The following is a 21,820-nucleotide window of genomic DNA, read 5'->3' as shown; positions in this document are numbered from 1 at the left end:
GATGCCTCAGCCCTAGTGTCAAGGTGTGACACACCCCATGATGAGTCAACACTGGATCACCTTTTGGATAGAGGAGTGTAACTGCTATGGGGTATGGGACACATTATGGGATGTAAGTGAAGAACATTTTGGAATAGCACAGGACTTATGGGTGTCTAAAAGAGGAAATTAGGTTATTTAGGGAGGAAAAAGTGTGGAAAATAAAGGGATACAGGGAGAATTAAATGTAAATAGATCAGAATGCTTGTCTGGCCATATCCTCCATCTGATCAACATGGTCTATACTCTCTTCCATTTTATATTATCATCCTCCCTCCCTTTGGCCCATTGTGCCATGGCTGTGAAGGTTCTTGAGAGACATTCCAATGTATAATGGTCAACTTGCAGTCAAAATAATGTGGTCATCTGGTGATGAAAGCAAGAAAAATGTGTAGTGAGAGATAATGTGTCTTGTTATGTATATTTGGAAAAATGGACATGTTTTTGGAAGCTTTTATTGATGTCTGAAACAAGCATAACATAACAAATAAACTCAGAACAATTGTTAGCAGCCTGCTTAGACTGCAGTATATCTCCATCTGATTCAGAAATGTAAGAAAAGTCCTTGTTAGTCCCAGACCTTGTCTATTTTTCCATATTTATATAGGTTTGCCTAAAAGAGGTTATCTGTCCTTACATTTTTACCTCATTTATCATGTTTACAATAGTCCTATAATTTTCTTCGCTTTTTGAATGTCATGCATTTCACATAAAAGGATGCATTTTTAACTTGTCATATGAAGCAATTTGGTTTTTCTTCTTTTTTTTCTCCTATTTTTTTTTTCATTTAATAGTAACAATAGTTTTATTGTAACTTTTCCTTACATACATTGCTGTTGCTCCTAGTATGACTTCCAACCCTTAACAGATGGCAACTGGACCTCTGATATGGAGAAGATCTGTATCTGTGGGCTCTGTCCACATCTTTATTTATCCTTACTTTGTTTTTTGCAAATAATCTCTATCGGTAGGAGCAGCAAAGTTGGCATGAAATTGCAGTTCTATTTGGTACATTAGTTATTTTCATTTTATCAAATAATCACTGTGATCTCTCACTTGTTCCATGCTGATGAAAGCCAACTGTTATTTGATAAACATCTTTTCCTCAGTGTTTCAGACACAAAGTAGCAAGCATTAGGTTATAATCTGAACAGTAGAGACTATTATTCTGTATCTTAAACAAAAGATGACTCATTTAAAATGTGTGCTTCTATGCTTTAATTTTTTTACAGACCATTTCTTTCTATTAAATTTATTATCTGGGACCCATATTTTGTCATAGTAAACAATTAAGTTTGCTTTCTGCTTCTAAAATAATTTAAATTGTTCTACCATTTTAATTAGGCAATCTATCATTTTCTTCATATATCTCCCAAAAGTATGGCTTTGATGCTGCTAGGGCTATCCATAAGGATACATCCAGCCTCCACTGCATCATGGCTTTTTTTCTCCCTTCTTTGTTTTAGAAAATGTGATAAACGGGCCTCTTGCAACTCATTTTAAGACTTCTGTCTGTGCTCAGTTTATTTATATTCCTTCTAAATTGTTAAGATACATTTCAATAAAATTTCATAATTCAATAATAGTTTCTTATGTTGTCAGCTGTTTACCTTAGATTTATACTCTGTCCTGCAAAGCTGAGTGTTGTTTCCCATTTTGTTTGCTTATAGTGATGATCCAGACAGTTTTCCTTTTCCATTCATTAAAATTAATTCTTTCTGCACTTTCAAAGAGTCCAGTTTTGTAGCCTAATCAAACTAATGAATTTCTGTACTTTCTGTCAATTTAGGCTTTTAGTTTTTATGTAGTCTCTCAATTTAGGGACAATTAAATACAAAGAGTTGCAGAACATTGAACAACTGCAGGGAAAAAACATTAGATGATACTCGGTGTTGACAGATATAAATTGGGGTAGATTACAGAAACAGTCCTAGCCTTCAATACAGATCAGTGGGCTCTGACCTCACCATCAGCTTTCAAGGGAAGAGGTGTTGGAAATTTTAATAAGTACTTTCATGAATATATCAGTGTACTCATAAAAGAAAACAGAATGGAAGAATTGTTCAAGTAAGGGCAGAGACTAAAACAAAAATGTCAAACACCACTTTAAAGCAGTGACATTATCACACCTTGAATATAGTATCTTGAATCAGCTCTGGAGCCTCATTTTAAAGAGGATGTAGTGGAATTGAGAAGGAACAGAGAAATGCAGCTTGGATGACTAGAGATGAAGCAAATGAAGTCCCAGTGTATTGCTAATGTAAACTAGGAAAGGTTATAAAGAAATTATCATATGTATTTCATATACTCACCTCTTCTATTTGCTATCAAGGATCATAGTTAAATGAAAACAGATAAAACATAAATATTCATCTATTGAAAAATTTGGAAATCAAAATATTAAATAAGACTTAAATATGTATGTGATATGACAAAATCCAACCTGATTGTTGTTTATTATTTATTTGAAAAGACACTTAATGTGCACCACTAAATAAGCTCAGAACCAGTGATTATTTTCTATATGTAGGTTTTTCAATCATTACTTCTTGCTGCATTCACTGTTAGGGAAAAGAATACCTTGGATGTTTGCACACAGGAATTTCTGACCTAGAACAATCATTATAATCAATGCTCAAGGAATAAAAGTCCTTCCTTTGACAATGTTAGTCAAAGTGACCTATTTCCTTTAGTTTATTATTTTAATTTCATCCTGTCTCTGGTTTTGCAGCAAAGCACTTAGTAAATTTTAAATTGTCCTTCCTTTTGACCTGAAAAATTAATCAAATTATGGTACATGCTGGTATTTTTACAATCCAGAAAGTATTCTTTATACACTGCTTTAATATGCAAAATGTACAAACCAATGCTTCTCTAAGCAGAGGAAAAATCAAACTGCAGGAGAAATCAATTTCTCCAAAGGAGCTCTCACTTGAATCTCTCAGTTTTTCTCCAGGTGATTTATTAAAACATCAGATGCCACCTGGTATTTCCCAGCTTCTCTGAGTAAACTGTCAGTTTCTTTGATCCCTCTGTCTACCTTTCTCTGGCTGGAACTTTTATAAACCAACACATGGGAATGGTAATCAGCTTAGCCATTCTCTGCCTGTGATTGGATTTTGGGCTGTGTTTTCAGGTGGGGAAGTGGTGACTTTCAGTGTTTTACCTTCAAAACATTTGACATGTTTCTTGCCACAGCTTCTATGAATGATAGAAACTATGACCAATGCATGAAGAAAATGTTTCTTACCATTGCTGCAGAGGATGCCAGACCTTCCATATGGACACAAGCAAACAGCATCTCGCCTGGACTTTGGGAAACACGTAGCACCATTTCCACATGGATTTTCATCACAAGTTGCAAACTGGCAGAGTTTTCCAGTGTAGAGTTTAGGGCATTCACAATACCAATTTTCTTCATCACTGACAAATTTAAATTAAAACAAGCAAACAAAAAGGTGTAAGTACCAAAATGCACTCAAAACAAGAAGAATAGGATTTATACTTAGAGAAAGTCTATGGCATATGACCTATGGTGGTAGTAGATCTCTTTGTTTTTACTTTGTTTTTACTAGTGTTCCTAGAATGAGACATGCCAGAATGCCTTATTAGTGACTTGAGATGACATTTTCTTTTGGGCTTAATTTGATATTTTAATTTTTCTTTCTTTTGCTGGTGAAATATGTGACTTTTCTAATGTCTCACTAGTTATTGGTGGTGCTGCTTTCATAACATAGTAAAAATAACTGCTACAGGAAAACAGGTCTTCTATTATGTCTGAAAAAATGAAAGTATGCGAGAATAAAAAATGAAAGTTACTAGTTTATTTTGCAAATGGAAATGTCATTTGTATATTCAGGTACTACATACAGCTTGTATGCATACAATAGAATGCAAAAAATCCTGAAATATGAACACTTGCAGTAGTGATTATATGGAACTTGAAACAGTATAAACAAGTTATATCACTGCTATCATATAACTTATGTTCTCAGTCACAGAAAGAATATTAGACAAGGCAAAGATAAAAATAAGTTGTAATCAATCCTAAGGGTTGACAAAACTGATATTTGGAAATGTACATATTCTGGTTGTACCAATTTTTTATAGTATTCAAAGATAGCACAATGACAGATATGGTAGGAAAACCAAAAACAGAGAGGAAAACAAAAGAGTGCAGGATGTTACCATCTATCACTTATTATAAATATAATTTCACAAAAGGTCTTATTTGATTTTTTCCCTTATATTATGGCTAAAAATAGACGACAGCTAGATAGGTCAGTTAGTGATTGCTCAGTGTTCATGTACATCCTCAGTATTGAACAGAAACATGTCTGCCTTTTACTTGGAAAGGTCACATGTGCCCGTGGGTATGAATGCAGAATACATGGTGCATGTTGTATCAAATCACACTCATTGTGGTTTTCCAATAATAGCACTATCATTAGGATGAGCATGGATAAAATTTCAGATCCATGTGATTTCTAAAAATTCATTATCTGCTTATAATATCCATGCAATCAGGTTAAAGAAAACAATCTGGAGCTGAAAGACCTCCTGTATTTTTTAAAAGAGGGAAATAAGCAAGTCTTGTGACAGCCCTTGCTCATAGAAGTTGATTAGTGTGTTCCTAAACTGACCACCCGCAGAGCTGGGGAGTGAGGATCTCAGCTTGAGAGTCTACCAGAATGAATCTCATGAATAATGCCTCCAGACACCTCTGCAAAAGAAAATTGCTATCAGCTGCAATAATAAATTTCTGTGTGTAGCCTATTCTATTTATAGATTTGCTGCAGACAGCAAGAGAGGAATCTAAATGAGATACTGGATTGCTTTAATTTGCGCAGCATTGAGAATCCTGCTTTCAGAGGTTTTAATATCAACACCACACAGTTCAGCTAATTAAAAAAAGCATTAATATACAGAATTATTCCTGGAAATCTACAATTGTTGGTGATGATTTTTAGTTATCAAATGTATTTCAGTTTGTTTATAGAAGAAAAGGCAGATCATCACTGCTGGCTGCCATAAGACACAGGCACCTTTAGTCTTCACCTTTAAAGAAAAAATGTTCATACATTCTTTCAGTGACCTGTATATGCCAACATTGGCCATTTCTATTTATGGTCTTACTTTTGCTATTGTAAAGATTAAAAATAGTAGGTTTTATAACAAATTGTAAGTAATTTATGGTTAACAAAATATGACATTTCACTATTGATGCTGTAACATTCTAATAGCAAAGAAGAGTGATCCTGATAAGGCAAAGAAAACATTTTTTAAAAAGTTCTACAAAATAATACAAAACTTGAAAATATAACATCTAACCACAGAGAAAGAAAATGATCACATCCATTTCACAATTCACAGGAGTTAGTATAAAAAGCTCCAAATAACTTATTCTTTTTCAAAGCATGCTGTAACTGTACTAGGTTAAGAGAAGGACAAGATTTTCCATATTCTACTGAATTAATCTCAGATGCAAGAAACATATAATGCTCAAATGACCAAGAATTTCTCCCAGGTAGATTTCACAATTTCATGATGATCTGCTACCCTGTATAAATGCAAGAAGCAAATGAAAGGGGTCAAAAAAATCAGAACAGCAATATCTTTTGCCTATGCTGTATACCTTTGAATGATTCCAAGAAAAATTTATTGGATAATTACATACATGAGCTGAAGAAAATTAAAAACAAGGAAAATACTAGAATTTTGAAGCTGAAGAACAAGAAACAAATTTGGAATGTTTTGCTGAAATGTGTTATATGACCATGCTAGTTTTTGAGTTCAGATCCAGAGCATGCTTTTGCAGAAAATCTCCTGGCTTTCCCCTGTTGAAATGTCTTGTTCTACATTGTGTCTCTAGAGTATATAAACTGAATTTCTTTCTGATGAACCTGCACCAGAAGACTGCCTCACACCTCAGGTTGCTTCAGCTGTATGGACTCAGCATTCAGACCCAGACCAGGTCTAGTGCGAGCTTTTTAAAACATGTATAATGGGGATGTTGGGTCCTCAGCACTAATTGGTTTGACCTGCAAATCTATGCATATTGAACTACATTAGCTTCTAATATGGATGCAGATTTATAAGCCACCAAAAGAAAATCATGCAGTCATTGTATATGTTATATACAAAAAAAAGGTCCAGATTTTACATTAGAGCACTGACAAACTCCAGGAGTTAATAGAGAAAACAAACAAACAAACCAACCAACAAACCCCAAACTATTCAGAATCATATGAAGGAATAAAGACACAAACAGTGAGAGAAAATGAGAGAAAAGACAGAAATAATGTAGTAATGTAGTGAAAGAGATAAGAAGAGTATTTCTAGAGCACTATCAGCTCATGTGTCCAGGCTTATGGTACAGGGAAAAAAGGTGCAGGGAAAACAGACTATTCCCTGACATTCTTACAATCCTCTGAAATGGTAAGGGACACATTTTGTAATACCATTTCCCATGTTAAAATATTCCTTTGATTTTGGTTTAGATATTAGATTGGAAAGAAAACCACCAAGAAATATTTGCATGATATGTCATGGTATTGGTAATTCAGTAATACAATTTCTCTCCTTGAATCAATGTTACATGAGTGACCTGATTTAATGAATTTTGTTTTCTATAAGATTGACAGCTTTGGGATTCCAGCACAAGTTATAGTAACTTATTTATTTTAAACATTGCACAATACAGAGGAGACTGGATTGTAATACATTAGTAATCCAGTCACAGCTGTATTTAACCAGCCGTTAAAAGCCTGCTTTTGACTTAAATAAATTCTGTTTTAGAAATAGAAGATTATAATCTCACTTTACAATGTGTCACAGACATCATCTGTGCTCTATAGACACAGTGTTGTGTTTGCCCAGTGCAGAGTATAATTTTCTATAGTCTTGTGCTTTTTCCATCTCTAAACTGGGAGTACAATGAAAGCACCGTACATGCCCTCTGTGTAGTTTTATGCAAGAGGGCTTTCCTGAAAATAGGCACACTCAACACCCTTTAATCATGATATTTAAGGTCCCTTCCAACACAAAGAATTCTATGATTCCATGGTTGTACTGTGTGTCACAATGGGTTCAATATTTAATGACATAGGTTCTTTTAGTGCTCTCATTATATTATCTGTAATGAAGCTATGAAAGTTGGAGGGAACAGCTCCTTCAGTCAATAACTAGTAGATATAATTCAATTTATTTTCAAGTTGTTACTATTATGTTTTCCTAGCACTCTTTTGTTTTAAATTACTAGAAAATGAAAGGACTAGCATACTTTTCTAGTTTAAGCTTTAAGTTGAATTATGCTTCATGCAAAGGTTCATTGAATTGCTTCCCAGAAAACACCAGCATAATGCAATTACAATCTTCCTTTGAAAGCTTTGTGTAATAGATAAATCCACAGAAACTCACTGCAGCCAGAAGGATAACCTTATCTCATCAATAATCTTAAAAATATCAAAGGACAATATATAAAGGAGGTGTTTCTTCCTTGTGCACAGCAGGTGTTTTTTGGCATATAATATATCTGCCAATCTTTCCTTCTATTATACAGCTCCCAAAATCAATTCAGCTTTCATGCTGCTTTAGTACTTTTCACTCAGGTTTCCTCAATTACAGTGTCTTGTGTAGCTCTGAATGCTTTTGTTATCTTTACTGTTTTGAATCATTTTTTCCCCTGTCTGGAAGCATTATTCTGCAAGTTCTGTCAATTTTCTTTAATTTGCTTTTCCTTTCACTGAAAGCATTTGTGTATTGGGTTTGTGTGATCAAGTTTTGTTAATGGCAGGGACCTACAGGGGTGGCTTCTGTGGGAAGCTGCCAGAAGCTTCCCCCTGGTCCAGTAGAACCAAAGAAAGGTGGCTGGGAGATGGATCTGCCACTGGCCAAGGCCAAGTCCTTCAACAATGATTGCAACACCTCTGGGATGATGTAGTTAAGAAGTAGGAAAAAAGCCCTGGCAGCAGCCCATGCTGGAGCAGCATCCTGGCAGGACCATGGCCCTGTGGAGAGAGGAGCCATGCTGAAGGAGGTTTGTTGGTAGGACTTGTGTCTCTGTGCCTTGGAACACACACTGGAGCAGTTCTGTACTGCAGCCCATGGGCCTTCTCATATTGAAGAAGTTCATGGAGGACTGTTTCCTGGAATCCCATACTGGAACAGAAGAGTGAGGAGCCCTTCCATTGAGGAGGAAGGAGCAGCAGAGACTCGTGATTAAATGACTGCAACCCACATTTCCCATTCCCTTGTGCCACTGTGGGGGTGGAGGTAGACAATTTGGGGATGAAGTTGAGGCCAGAAAGAAGGAATGGGTGAAGGGAAGGTGATTTAAGATTTGATTTTATGTCTCTTTACTCTAGTCTGATTTGATTGGTAATAAATTATTTTTTCCCCAAGTCAAGCCTATTTTGCTCATGACAGCCTGACCCATGAGCCTTTCACTATCTTTTCTCCCTTGTTCAGCTGAGGAGGATAGAGCAGCTCTTGTGGGCACCTGGTGCACAGCCAGGCTTAAACCACCAAAATTTTCTAAACTGCTTTTTTTATATATACAGGCTCTCTTTAAACCAAGACCAAATAACTTGTAAATTAAGTTGATTTAGAAAACTCATAGGGAAAATGTTTTGAGATTGGTTGGGCGCTCTCATGGAGGAACTATCTGGCTAAGATTTTCTTTGGGGCAGAGTTATACTGGTTCTATTGCAGGCTAAACAGGCCCTCAATTTTAAATGATATTTATGAATTATTTGATTTAGATTAAAATATTGGAATGGAAAGACTACAATCGCACTTCAAAAAGAGAACATGAGGGACAAAAAGTTCCAACACCTTGCTTGCCTCTTGTTAACATAGGAGAAAAAGACCATTGTGTACAAACTGATTCAACTCTAGCAGAAAATTAATTTATAGGACTCAAATAAAGCTTAGTCCATCCCAGTCAGACAGCAGCGAGCATCTGTTCTATCTTATCATTATGCATATGAGCTTCCTTGAGCAAGAATACACTCTTTAAACAGTACCTAAACTGTAGAAAGTTTCCTGGAGTTTGATTTAGCTGTCATTTGGGAAGGACAGAATTTGATTTATGGAAATAAGAAGGAACAGAAACTCTTGCTTATTGGCAATTATCTATTTCAGACATTCAAAAATGCCATTATTTTCAGGAACTCAGGATGGTTTTAATTTATTTTGCAATGTACTAATTGAACTTACTAACACAGTACTAAATTTTCAGGATCATGAAACCTATGCTAGGGTCTTTTTATAAGCACTCTTTAGACTATTTTCTATTCATTTGGTAAGCATGAAGGATTCCATAACCATCCCATGAAGGATACATATCCATTAAAATGCATGATGGATAAAAAGTTCTGCCCAGTAACATCTCAGTTATGACCATTCCTGTCAAAGAGGATGCACAGCTGTGGTATCAAGCTCTTCTAGACTTGTAACACTTAATGACAGATGACTAAGGATCCCTCAGAAAAAGTACAGCAGGTAAGGGTTGGTAAAAGCAATCTCTCTGAGCAGAAATCCATTCCCTGACCACATCTAGAAAGAGAAATAATGATCTGTCAGGCTGGATCCAGTGCAAGGACTATAATTAGCTCTGACATTACTCCTTTCCCGAATCTCAGCCTTTTCAGTTAAATCTACATTTTGTCCTTCCTTGTATTGTATGCGAAAAATAGCCAATAGATGTTGACATATGCTAAATGTATTTATAATTTTTTTTCAAGTTGAAAGGCTATGATTTTGATAATAAAAAATTAGCACAATGTGAAACGTGTCCAGGTAATAATATGAATGTTTTCAGCAGCATAAGATTGAAGGCAGGCCTCCACATCTTACTGAAATCATATGCAGCCTAAATTCTGTTTGTCCTTCAAAAATCTATCATGATTCCTTATGACAGAAAACTTCCCATTGCTCCCAGTAGTCCCTAGGGCTCTAAACAGCCTTTGTTTCAATATCTCTACTATTTGCAGCAGGACTTGGAAGTACCATACCCAAAGCTGTGACATTGAACATTAGTCTGCACCATATTGCTTGTTGCAGTGCTTTCATTAAACTTGTATTGTATACTATTACTAATTTCTATTAGAAATTTAAAGCAATCTTTAAGCACAACATCATTAATTACTTCAATTTTAGATGAATTTATAGGTTGCAGAAATACATGACAGTATTTTCCAACATTTCAGTCTCATTACAGAGCAGCTGTAGTTTGCTAGAGAAATCATGAAGAGACAGGTAATAAAATTGCAGGGCAAAATCTTTAATAGTTTGTAAAATACCAGCAATTATTTTAAATGCACAACATAATAACTTTGAACTATAATAGCTATGTTCTAAATCCAGAACTGTCTACCTTGGAAAGAGGAAAAAAATATAGCAAAAATCTAGGTGGTCATTTTACTTTTCTCTCTTTATCAGTTTCTTATTAATTTATTTTCCTGTTTCTAAAATAGTTTTTTTTAAATTATGTATGTATTATTTTGAACTTCCATAGATGCAAACTATTCCATTCTGAATTCAGCTTGCAGAAGAAAGCTTCCATAACCAATTCTTGATGGCATTGTCTACTAGTTCTATTTGCAACTCTGATAATCAGCTGAGGCTCAGCAGCTCTTTCACGTCTATTTAGCACCCGTTACCTTTTCTATTTTAAAAACATTCTGTATCACAAGGGCTTGATCATCTTTCTTTTAAGCCTGGTCTTGAGGCTGGAAGACGTAAATGTCTTAAGAGCTCACATAAAAGGGTAAGTTAAGCTTTGAACTTGCAGGGCATAATTACCTTCCTATGGTGATTATCCTTGTTCAACTAATTTCTTATACTCCCTGATAATTCAAATGCAGAGCCTTCTCTTCAATCCTAGGTACCTCCTCATGTCTTAGTTTCAAATCAGTCTTAGAGACTTTTGTTTCTAGCTCAACAAAATGGAGATAACTTATGGACATTCACATAACACAGTGTAATATTTACAGATAAGAATTTATGTTTATAAACATATAAAATGTATTCTAAGCTATGAATGGAAATAGCAATTACTAAAGGCTCTCTGAAAAGCTGACAATATCACAAGTGACCAGGTAAACCACAGCTGCTTTGAACTGATGAAAACTTTACCATTACTTTGGATATTCATTTTTCTAACTATCCTAAAAATACCACAAGAGAGAAATTCTGAAGGAATGAACTTCATGGAGGAAAACCTGAATAGAATATTTCTTTGATGGTTCATCTTTTCTCATTGAATCTTTAACTTATTTTTCTCAGTGATTGCCAAAAAACCTTTGTACGTTGCTTGTTAATTTCTTAATGAAAACACAAAACTGGGTGCACAAGGTGAGTCAAGAGCCACAGCTTAGAAACAGCAAGTCCCCATGGATAATGCTTTTTCATGGATGGGAATGACTATGAGTCATACTTACATACAACAATATTTTAGATGAGAAAGTTGTATCTCTCCCCTTTGCCTGTACATCTTGTTCATAGTTTCTAATATTTAAATTCTATTAGTTGTCTACCCATGGGCATTGGGAGGTGTTTTGTTTTTTTTTTTTCCTGATTCTTTAAGAATGGAGAAGATAATATTCCTCCACACAAATCATGCCTCGAAGCAGTCAGCATTTGCAGACTAGCATCTGTGTTTGAACAGTGGCCAGTAAAATGCAACCCCTTGTTTCTTCTGACTATGCATCACAGAAAATATGATTCTATAACAACATATACTAATGTGTATTAAAAAATGTACTTGTACCTTGTCCTAGTAGTTAACATATTAATAATGCACCACTGATCTAATCGGTAAAAATAGCACTGCAGAACCTTGCCTGGACATTTACATATTTTTTGAAAGAGTATTTGAACTCTAACTAAAAGTCACTTTTCAACAGAAAGTATTTTTTCAACCTCAAATGAAATTAATTGATTACTATCAATACAGCATACCAGACTGCAGTCTCTGAAACATCAAATCCTAGGAATGTTGTAGGCCGAGTTAATTTCTATTAACACTTGTATCTAGACTATGTTATGTTATGTTATGTTATGTTATGTTATGTTATGTTATGTTATGTTATGTTATGTTATGTTGCTTGAAGTGATCTATGAATGACACAAGCAATTTCATTTGTCATATATTTTACAGATTTATTGCTTACAAAAGGTGGTAGATTAGCCAAAATTCCTTGGACGGTACAAACTAGTAAGTTTCCTTACCAATGACCAAGGTGATTTCCTCACCTCAGAAGGTAATTCAAGTCTCTGTGTCTTTTCAATTTGTAGTTTGACTGTCCAGAGCTTTAGCTCTAATACAGATAAGCCCTAGAGATTTAAATAAGACTCTGGGAATTTCCCAAATAGCTTTTTACAGTCTTCAGACTAGCACATCATCAGTTACACGATGTGACTGAATTGAAAGGTCATGTTTGAAGAACACTGGTTTTCAGGAATAACCTCACATATAATGGTACATAAAGTCTAGAGTTAAATCTTATCTCAGCCCAACAGTGGTGTTGCACCACTGGAGATATGTCTAATTACACCATAAGCATGGAATGTGTGATGCTAAAATCCAGAGAAGGAAAAAAAATAAATCTATGCACCCTACACCTTTGTGTTTCTTAGAACAAGACTAGCAAAAATTGGCCTCCATCAGGCACTGGAACCTGTGCTGAGGGTAGTATAAAGACTTCCCATAAAAACAAAATAGCATTTTTCTTTAGTTCCAAAACCCCCCATCTCTTAAAGATTCTAGGTGTCTATACTATCTATCTCTCTTATATTTTTGAGATTCACTTTCTTCCCCATGTAGTTCAGATATTTTCTTCTGCTGTTCGGAATAAAAGAGGAAAAGAAACCCCCAAAACTTTTCTTTTTCATCCTTTCTCTGGATATCACCAGCTCTTAGAAGGAGCAAGAAATTCCTGCATCATAGGACTTTTGTTTATACTTTGACTGAAGTGTTGGAGGCTAAGGAAAACTTCATAGATTCCATCTGTCCATGGCTCTAACAAAATTTTTACAATTAATTCAATTAAGCTCTTTATTTAAATGACATCAAAGGTAGGTCACTACAAAAACTAAAAACAAAAAGCAGCTAGAAAAATAAATGTGTATGAAGGACAAAACCTTGACAGCTCTGTCACAGTTTCCTCCTACTAAAATGAAAGGTAATGTATGGGAGAGCGCACAAAGCTTTTACAAATAGTAATTGCTTAAGTTTGCACAACTAATTGAACATGAGAAGGACAAAAGAAGTACTGAGTTATAGAACTACTGAAAATATTGTCTGAAGTGAAAAGTTAGCAATCACTATGTGCTTTCAGTTTTGTAACAATATGCTCTTTATCAATAGTTTGAGTTGTTCTGTCTTGTAGGTTGACCTTTGACTGCTGCCTCAGCTCTGAATTTCACACATTCCTCAGTGATGGCTATGACTTATAAAGGTTATAAAATGCCCTAAAACCTGTAAAATCAAATAGTATAAAACTGAGTGTTGGCGTTTTTCAAATTTGCAAGAACTGTAGCTGTGGTGGTGCTTGAATTCAATTCCAGTTGGGTTTTCACTGCTCCAGTTTGGTTTTATAAGTTGTGTTTTATAATTGTTTTGGAAAATTGTAATTATTACTATTGTTTAAGATGGCCTCTCCTTCCCTCAGACTTTCCCGCCAAACCTTGGTTGTCCCGGTTACCCCATCCCATAATAGTTGTTTACCACTTTTCTGTTATATGTCAATCTTTAAGTTATATAACTTCCCCACCCCCTCATCATGCATTCCTCCTCCCCAAGTTACTTATTATTGGTTCAAAAGTTGTTCATTCCCTTGTTACAAGTTGGCAAATGGTTATGATTGGTCCCACTCAATCCCACCCCTGTAACCCACTCAATAAAGAGCCGTGTCATCCCAAGGTCAGCGTCTCTCCGGAGCGCTGCCTTGGGGACCACGCACCCCCTTGGTTGCAAATCCTGAGAGTCCCGCCTTTCTATTCTGCGCACTATCCGCACCGTGGTCAGGTTTGCCCACGCCTCTGGCAAAGTGGCCCCCGGGTTGTGGTGGCGGCAGGGCTGGCCGGAGCTGCACCCTTGGTAGCCGACCACTGCATGTAGCTGTTACAGTTGTCCCATTGCTGGGAATTAGCACAATTGGTGAAACACCCAGAGTTTTCCGAAGTGCAAAAGAAGAAGCCTGATTAGCAGCTGATCTTTATAAATGGTACAAAAGGCCATTTGTGCATCATTTTCTCAAACAGACCTATCTTTAGTCTCTCTCTAGCTTGTACTCAAGAGGTCTGATGAGTCAGGTCATCTGACTTATTTACAGCAAAAGCTAAATCATTATCTTGAAAAAGTAAAATAGAGGAGAATGTACAATAGAGGGAAACAGTTGCATCATGACATCATTAGCAGTACTGTTATTTGCTTTCTTATTCCCTTCAGAGAAACAACTCAGTTTCTCTTGATATCATGGTGCTGACCCATTTCTTTACATTTATGTAGATTAATAAGAGGAAGTTATTCTGTCACTCTGACTCTGTTGGCTATCAAACCTTGTAAATTTGGGGGAATGATAATAAATAGTTCTTTTAAATAGGACACTTGAACTTATAAATTAATAACTAAAATAACCTAAATTAAGATTAGAAAAGCATATGTAACAATCTGCATTTAATCATAGAGGATTTTACAGTAGTTTTGTCAATAGAGCAGACAAAAGATTTCATATTATTTTCTGGATATAGAGTGTCTATAACTAAGATTTAGCAAGGCAGTGCCTGGGACAATATTAACTTTTGAAGGTAAATGAGTCTCTTTACACCTTCTCAACCATTTTTATTTTCCAGTGTGCATCAGCATGGTGTCTGTCCATGTAAAATGAAGGTACTGGACCAATTGCTAGTAACAATCTGATATTACACTGTCTCATTCTAGTGTCTGAATATTTTACAGATACTGGTTTTCACTGCTGGGTGGAGTGAGTGGTTCTCCAACAACTAATACATGCTGTACTCTTCTGACAAAACCATTTCTGATTCAGTAGCAAGGATGGTGGTTTGAAAAGTGTATCCATAGTTTTGCCATAAAATTTTTGATGTGTCTGCATCTACATAGTAGAATAAAGAGATCGTGGAAGTGGAATTAGACATATTTGACTTTATTGTAATTAGCACTCTACCACTACCATCTTCAGTGAACACATGATGGGATGTTTCATTCTGACTGCTAATTCCTCAAGGACAATAATGCTTTTTTCAGTTTACTAGCATGTATTGATATTATTACTCATTCTATCTCCATGAAAACTACCTTAGTTGTGCCTTTTTTACAACCATTATCTCTTCATTTTGCTTTATAGGTATGTCTGCTATGTATCCATAGAAACAAGCACTCAATGAACTGTGATGCCTTGTGGTCATTAAAAAAAAAAAAGGAAAAAAAAAAAGAAAGAAGGCAAGGCAAGGCAAGGCAAGGCAAGGCAAGGCAAGGAAGAAAGGAAGGAAGAAAAGAAAGAAAGGAAAGAAAGAAAGGAAAGAAAGAAAGAAAGAAAGAAAGAAAGAAAGAAAGAAAGAAAGAAAGAAAGAAAGAAAGAAAGAAAGAGAAGACAGAGCTCTTATGCAGCAAGAGGAAAGGGTACATTTAACCCTTCCTTTTTACTTCCTTCAATTTCTAATAAATATGTTACAAAGCCGTATTGGCTGCAATATTAACGAAGGAATTTCTTCCTTCTGTTTCTTCCTAATCATTGATATCAATGGTCCTGTAAATGAAATGCATGTTAGAGTTAGTAAGGGCAACTAACACCTCAGTTAGGCTGTGAAAGAAACAATCTGTTTGTGGTTGAAGAATGATTTAGAAATTAGAGTAGATGCTTGGAGTTTTCCCAGGCTTTCAGGTTCACTTGACCAAATTATGACGGTACAACTGAAAACAGGTGATCTTGAAAATCACAGCTTTTCACATACTGTAACACAAATAGACATAAATAAAATCAGAAATTTAATTTCAATTTTCAGTTGAAAGTAGGTGAACTGGAATTCCATTCTCTATTTTTGGACTGCTTTGCTTTAATATTAGAGATTTATTGACAAAAAGTAACCCTGGAGTACCAACTAAACCTCAGTTCTCCCAATTTCTGCTCTATGCCTCTTCAAAGACAGGGGCAGATCATACCAATTGTTCTGATTATACTGATTATTCCTGGTTCAGAACAACAGACTCTTTCATACTTCCACTGCTGGCTTCAGGCTTCAACATTCTTAATTTCTAAAGAGAAGGTGAAAAATGTTCCCAGAAAACTTCCAAGACACTTGTGTACTTAAAGGCTCACCTAAAACAGGGCCTGCATTCCAAAAGTTAATTCAGACCATAAATTTCCCTAGAATCCTGAGAACTTGGTAGAATCTCGGGTTATGTAGCATTTTTTTTACAAGTGTAAAATTTTAAAATACAAAGTGTCATCTGCGCAATCCAAATTAATTACACCACTCAAAAATGAAAATATTTTCTTTTTTAACAGATTCCATTTTCTGATGTGCAGAGGTTTTCTACAGCCTTTTGAAGACATTCAGAACTGGAAGGTAGTTCCCTGGAGTCAAGGTCCGGCCACATCTGAATAACTGTCACATCAAAGATGTTTCTTTTGAAACTCCCAACTATAACTAAGTTTCCAACATAATCGTGCTTAACCAGTGGAAGGGTCAGACCACGGTGTGAACATTCAGCTTGTCTGAACCAGATGACTGGTTTCATGAGGATCATAATCTTTAGCACAATGGCAGATGCTTCAATGCAGACAATGATCTCTATGAAACCACTTAGGAACTACAGAAGGCGGCAAAACAGCTGAATTTTTTGTTGCATGTGCTTCTTCTCTTTGAAAAAAAAAAAAAATCTTACTTTACGCTATGTCTTGTAATTCTGAAAAATTAATATTAAAAAATATACTGTTGTGTGACAAATCAGGATGTGGTACAAATCAAATTACTCCAAAATCAAAATGAGAAATATTAGATTTGTCTACACAGTTGATAATTACATTTTTTTGTGTATTGGATATTGAACTAAAGGGTGCTATAAGGTGGGAAATCCTACTGATGTCCAGCTACCATTGAACTGCATACTCTGCCATGTATAGCTTCTGTACTAAATTGATGGGCACTCAGTGGTAGAAAAGCAGTAAATGAAATACCTTCACCAAAACCATAGTTTTTAATTTGCTGTCTTTTAAAATGTTTTAAATTAAATGTGTAAAATCCTAATATTAGCATTCACTTATAAGATTTTATATGTGATCAGTGTAGTAATGGAATATCATAACCACTGATATAAATAGGTCAGTTTGACAGTGAGATAAGGTCTTTATGAGATCTTTCACTAGAACTGATATAAACCATAGTTGATTATAATAAACACTTATTAGTGTTTATTATTTTCTGTTGATAAGATCAAACACTGGAGTTAAGTAGTATATTCTATTACATGATGAGTAAATCTCTTTAAAATCTCACTTTCCTGTTGTAGTGTAGGTACGATTTATTTTTAAAAATGTTAAGGAGATGAGTAACTGAGCCATTTTAAAATATATTAATATTCATATTTTCATTTGTCAAGCTGCAATAAAAAATATCTCACAGTGATGTTTGTGGGATGGAGATCTCTGGCAGGGGTTTCTGCTAATGCAGCTGAACAGAGAATATTTCCATTGGGATTGAATCTGCATGATATTTGTGGAGAAAGCAGAGTAAGAACAGTTTGTGTTGCAGTTGTTGGCTCGAGTCATTCAAGATTTTACAGTGCACAAAATCATTTCTGGCAGAAATTCCTGTAACTCATATGGCTACCCTTAAGTGTATTTTCTGTGTGTAATATAATTCTATGTCTTTTAGTATTATCTAAAGCAATTTGTGCCAAGGTATCATTTATGTGCTTCCTGTGTTCCAGCACTTTCTGTTAGACTGGAAATTGCAGTACTGGGAAATGGAGTGATTAATTACTCTTGTGTTTCTATGGTAAGGTTTTCTGCTGCTGTAATTGTTCAGTTCCACAGGTGGTAGCTATGGCAGCATCGCCTGTGCAGAGAGAAAATCAGGCAGCTTCAGATGTTTTAAGGAAGGTTAAGTTTTTTATTGTTAAAAGCAGTACTATCCAGCACACTACCTATATATGGCATTAATTACACTATTACTGTTAAAGACTAGCTCATGCACAGCGGAATTATCTGTAATAAATGCTAAAACAAAAAAAAAAAATAGATATGGAATGATTTTAGTAAACAAAGAATACTTGAAGCTGTATGAACAGAATTTATAAGAGAAATATACATAAAAAATGGCTGACATGGCTTAAAAAAGTATATAATACATGCAACAGCAATAAAGATATTGGTATATTTGTCCACTTTATCTAAGGGTCACCTTTATCTCCAAAAATTTCCCCAAACAGGCAAGCTAATCTGTTTTACACAGGACTCCATAAATCTCAAATTTTAGGGAAGACAAGAAAACCATATTTTATGAAGCTCCTTTAGCACTCCATTTGTTATTTATCAAATATCTTTTTGTATACATAGCTAAGCCAATGTGATTCAGTAAGATGCAAAGAGCACTAGAACCATGAATTCATCTATGAATCACGAGCATAAATCACACAGGATCACAAAAGGTACATTAATCACTCCTTCCTCCTACGTCACCACCTGCCAGGGGATGGCCACTAATGTGCACTCTCTCATTCTTAAAGAGTTGCAGGCAGTGCCTGAAATAGTATTATGTCCTATTTTATGAAGGTTAAGTGTCCTGGAGAAAAGACATCATCCTCTTACTACCCAAGCTATTAAAAAGCTTTATCCCTCATTCATCATAATTTCAATGAATACTTTGCTCTGTAGTCACCGTGCACTCCTGCCTGCCAGGAACTGCAGCCTTCTGAAGAGAAGAGTGTAACCTCAGCACATTCCTACCACCTGTCATAGTGCAACAGCAGAGCTTTGCCAGTGCACACCAGAGACCCTGTGAGAAAGCCCCCAAACACAATTTATTTCAGCCAATCTGATGACAAGGAAAAAAAAATCCCTTCCCACTGTCCCAGAAGAAATTAACTCAACGTTCACAGAGGCTCACAGGATGCACAGCTGTGCCCTGATCTATCAATGAAAACCAGTGATTTCCCAGCAAAAATGGTGGCTTATGAGGCAGTATGACACATGCTTTGCTTTATGAGATATGAAAAACAACTAATGATCTATCTGAGTAATTTTTGACCTGTCTTATCAACTCACAGGAGAAACTCAGAACCCTTCCTTCAGGCAGGCAAAGCTATAAAGTATGCATTCTTGAAATGGAATATTTTTGCTTCAAAGAACTGACCTGTGGCCAAGCACAGTGACACCAGGGTATGCCCTCTCCCCTGAAACAGTACAGAAGCACATACCATTTTTTATTTTTACTACACTGGTAATGTGTCCAATTTTGCACTATTGTGAGCAGCAAAGATAAAAGAGGTGAAAAGAGGTGTAACTGATTTGAGTATCAGGCTCTCAATGTTTATTTCAGCTAGCTGTATTGGAAAGAGTTAATTTTCTGCAAAGCAGAAGATGTGGTGCTGTATTGCAGATTTGAGACTGAAGGAGTGTTAAGGTGTCAATGTTTATCTGCTGCAAGCAGTGCATGCACAGTGTAAGGTTTTATGTTTTCCCACTCTGAGCCGGCTGTGAGTAGGCAAGAAGTTGGGAAGGGACTCAGTCCTGACAGCTGACCTGAACTGGCTAAAGGAATATCCCATAATCTAAGGGACTGTGCTCAGCAGTGAACCTGGGAGCTCATCTTTCCAAAGTAGCTGTTGCTTGGAAACTGGCTGGGCATTGGTCTGCTGGGGATAAATGATTGCTTTTGCATAATTTGTTTTTTTCCTTTGATTCTCTTCATTTATTAAACTGTCTTTATTTCAACACACCAGTTTTCTTGGTTTTGTCTTTCCATTTACCCCCACCCTTCTGGAGGTAAGTGAGTAACTGGACTGGGAATCACCTGCTGGCCAGGCTGAACCCGCCCCACTGAGTAAGTGACAAATTCCAAATGTGTCTGCGAGCTGCTGTGTCAGGAACAGCAGTACAGGCACTCTGCAAAAGTTTCCATTTGGCTTGCTACTCAAGGACAAATGATCTGGCCCAAAGACTGGAAAATCTGGACTCTGCAAGGGACATTAACTTCCGTCAATTCTGCGTTTTGATAACAACGGACATTTGTCAGAGCGAGTTCACTAGCAGGTCAAGATTTGTGTGACAACCAGGCTGCAAGGCATTTAATCAAGAAATAGAGAGTAGAAATGCTGCATATCCATAAAGGCCTCCATGCTCAACTTGGAATCTCTTCCTGCTGGTCCACAGCAGACTCCTTGCCCAGGTTCTGTGACGGCAAATGCAGAAAACCCACTCCCCATGAATCTGTACAAATCCCAGGACCTGGGAATATGTACTTGGAAGTGATGTTGAGGGGGTCTGAGCAGCCTTCCTGGGCTGGAAATATGTGGGGACTTTTTTTTGTTTTTCCTGGTGTAGTCCTTGAAATCTGGGAACAAAAAGGGCCACAAGGGAGGCAGGCTGCATGCGATAAAGGGATACCATTGTCCTGTCTCTGACAGTGGACATGTCACAAGAAAGGGTAGTTTCAATGCAACATTAAGTGACATTCATCATCTCATGACTTGCAGCAAAGGGCATCTTGAGACAGAGATGTTTCACAGATGTTTCACAGGTGTTAACAGAATTTTTTTTTCCTATGTGAACGTCTGATTACTTTATAAATGTTTGCCAACTTTGAACATCTACATTGGGTTACATTATTCCTCTGCTTGTGCATGAAATAGTTCTTATAATCTACCTCTGCTCTCTTTGAATTTTTGTCTTTTTTTTACATGAAGTACACAAGTTTTTCCATTAGAAGACAAATAATAATGCCTGTTTATTTCTTATGTCTCTCTTGATGTTGTAGACACATGACTCTTCAAACATCCCTTTTCCACACCAGAAAACTTCTAAGTAATCTCGAAAATTTCCATTTCATCCATCATCCTTCTCTCTTCTTTTCCTTTAACGTTTTCACTAGTCTTTTTGAGAATAAAATGACAAAATTAATGAGAAGTAATGGACCCTTACCAATTAATATTTATGTATCATGACTTTTTTCCCCCTCACCTTCTAAGGATTTACTCTTCACTTTCATAATTGTTACTGAGCACAGAGCTGGTGGACTTCATTGATTATTCAGAAATTGTTTCAGAGACTATTAGAACCTCTAATGCTCCAGAACCTTTCCTGGAGGGTAGCTGCTGGTTGAGAGCCTACCCTTCCATTTGGACAGTTAAGATCTTCCCCTCTTTCAATGCGTTTTACTCCTCAGTATGATTTAATTTATAATCATTTTCCATACATATTTATTTATCATATTTACTATTCCCAATGCAGAACCTAGACAAGATCAACCTCTTGGTGCTGTGGGATCCTGCAGGAATTTTTGAGTTGGTGAAACTTGTTGGCAGTGATGCCTATGGGCAGCAGATTTTCTTCCAGTCAGAGCAGAGGAGGAAATGAGGACATGGGAGGGAAAACAACACAGAGGCACCAAGGTCAGTGGGAAAAGAAGGGGAGGAGGTGCTCCAAGCATCAGAGCTGAGATTCCTCTGCAGGCCATAGTGAGGACCATGGTGAAACAAACTGTCCCCCTGTTATCCATGAAGTCCATGGGGGATGTAGAGATCCACTCACAGCCC

General features: G+C 36.3%; 1 protein-coding gene across 1 annotated transcript in view; it reads right to left on the bottom strand.

Moving 5' to 3' along the window:
* The window catches only part of EYS (eyes shut homolog), a gene marked incomplete at both ends in the record, with an annotated part of 727,941 nt that overhangs the window by 48,135 nt on the left and 657,986 nt on the right, over positions 1-21,820 (bottom strand). The window contains one exon of the mRNA XM_083857640.1: positions 3,290-3,462. Coding sequence (XP_083713766.1) covers positions 3,290-3,462 — 173 coding nt within the window. The remainder of the gene's footprint in view (positions 1-3,289; positions 3,463-21,820) is intronic.

Source organism: Zosterops lateralis (assembly GCF_965231275.1).
Source record: "Zosterops lateralis genome assembly, chromosome: 3".
NCBI lineage: Eukaryota > Metazoa > Chordata > Aves > Passeriformes > Zosteropidae > Zosterops > Zosterops lateralis.
The sequence above is the reverse complement of the archived record's forward strand: the minus strand, read 5'-3'. Positions and strand labels throughout refer to the sequence as shown.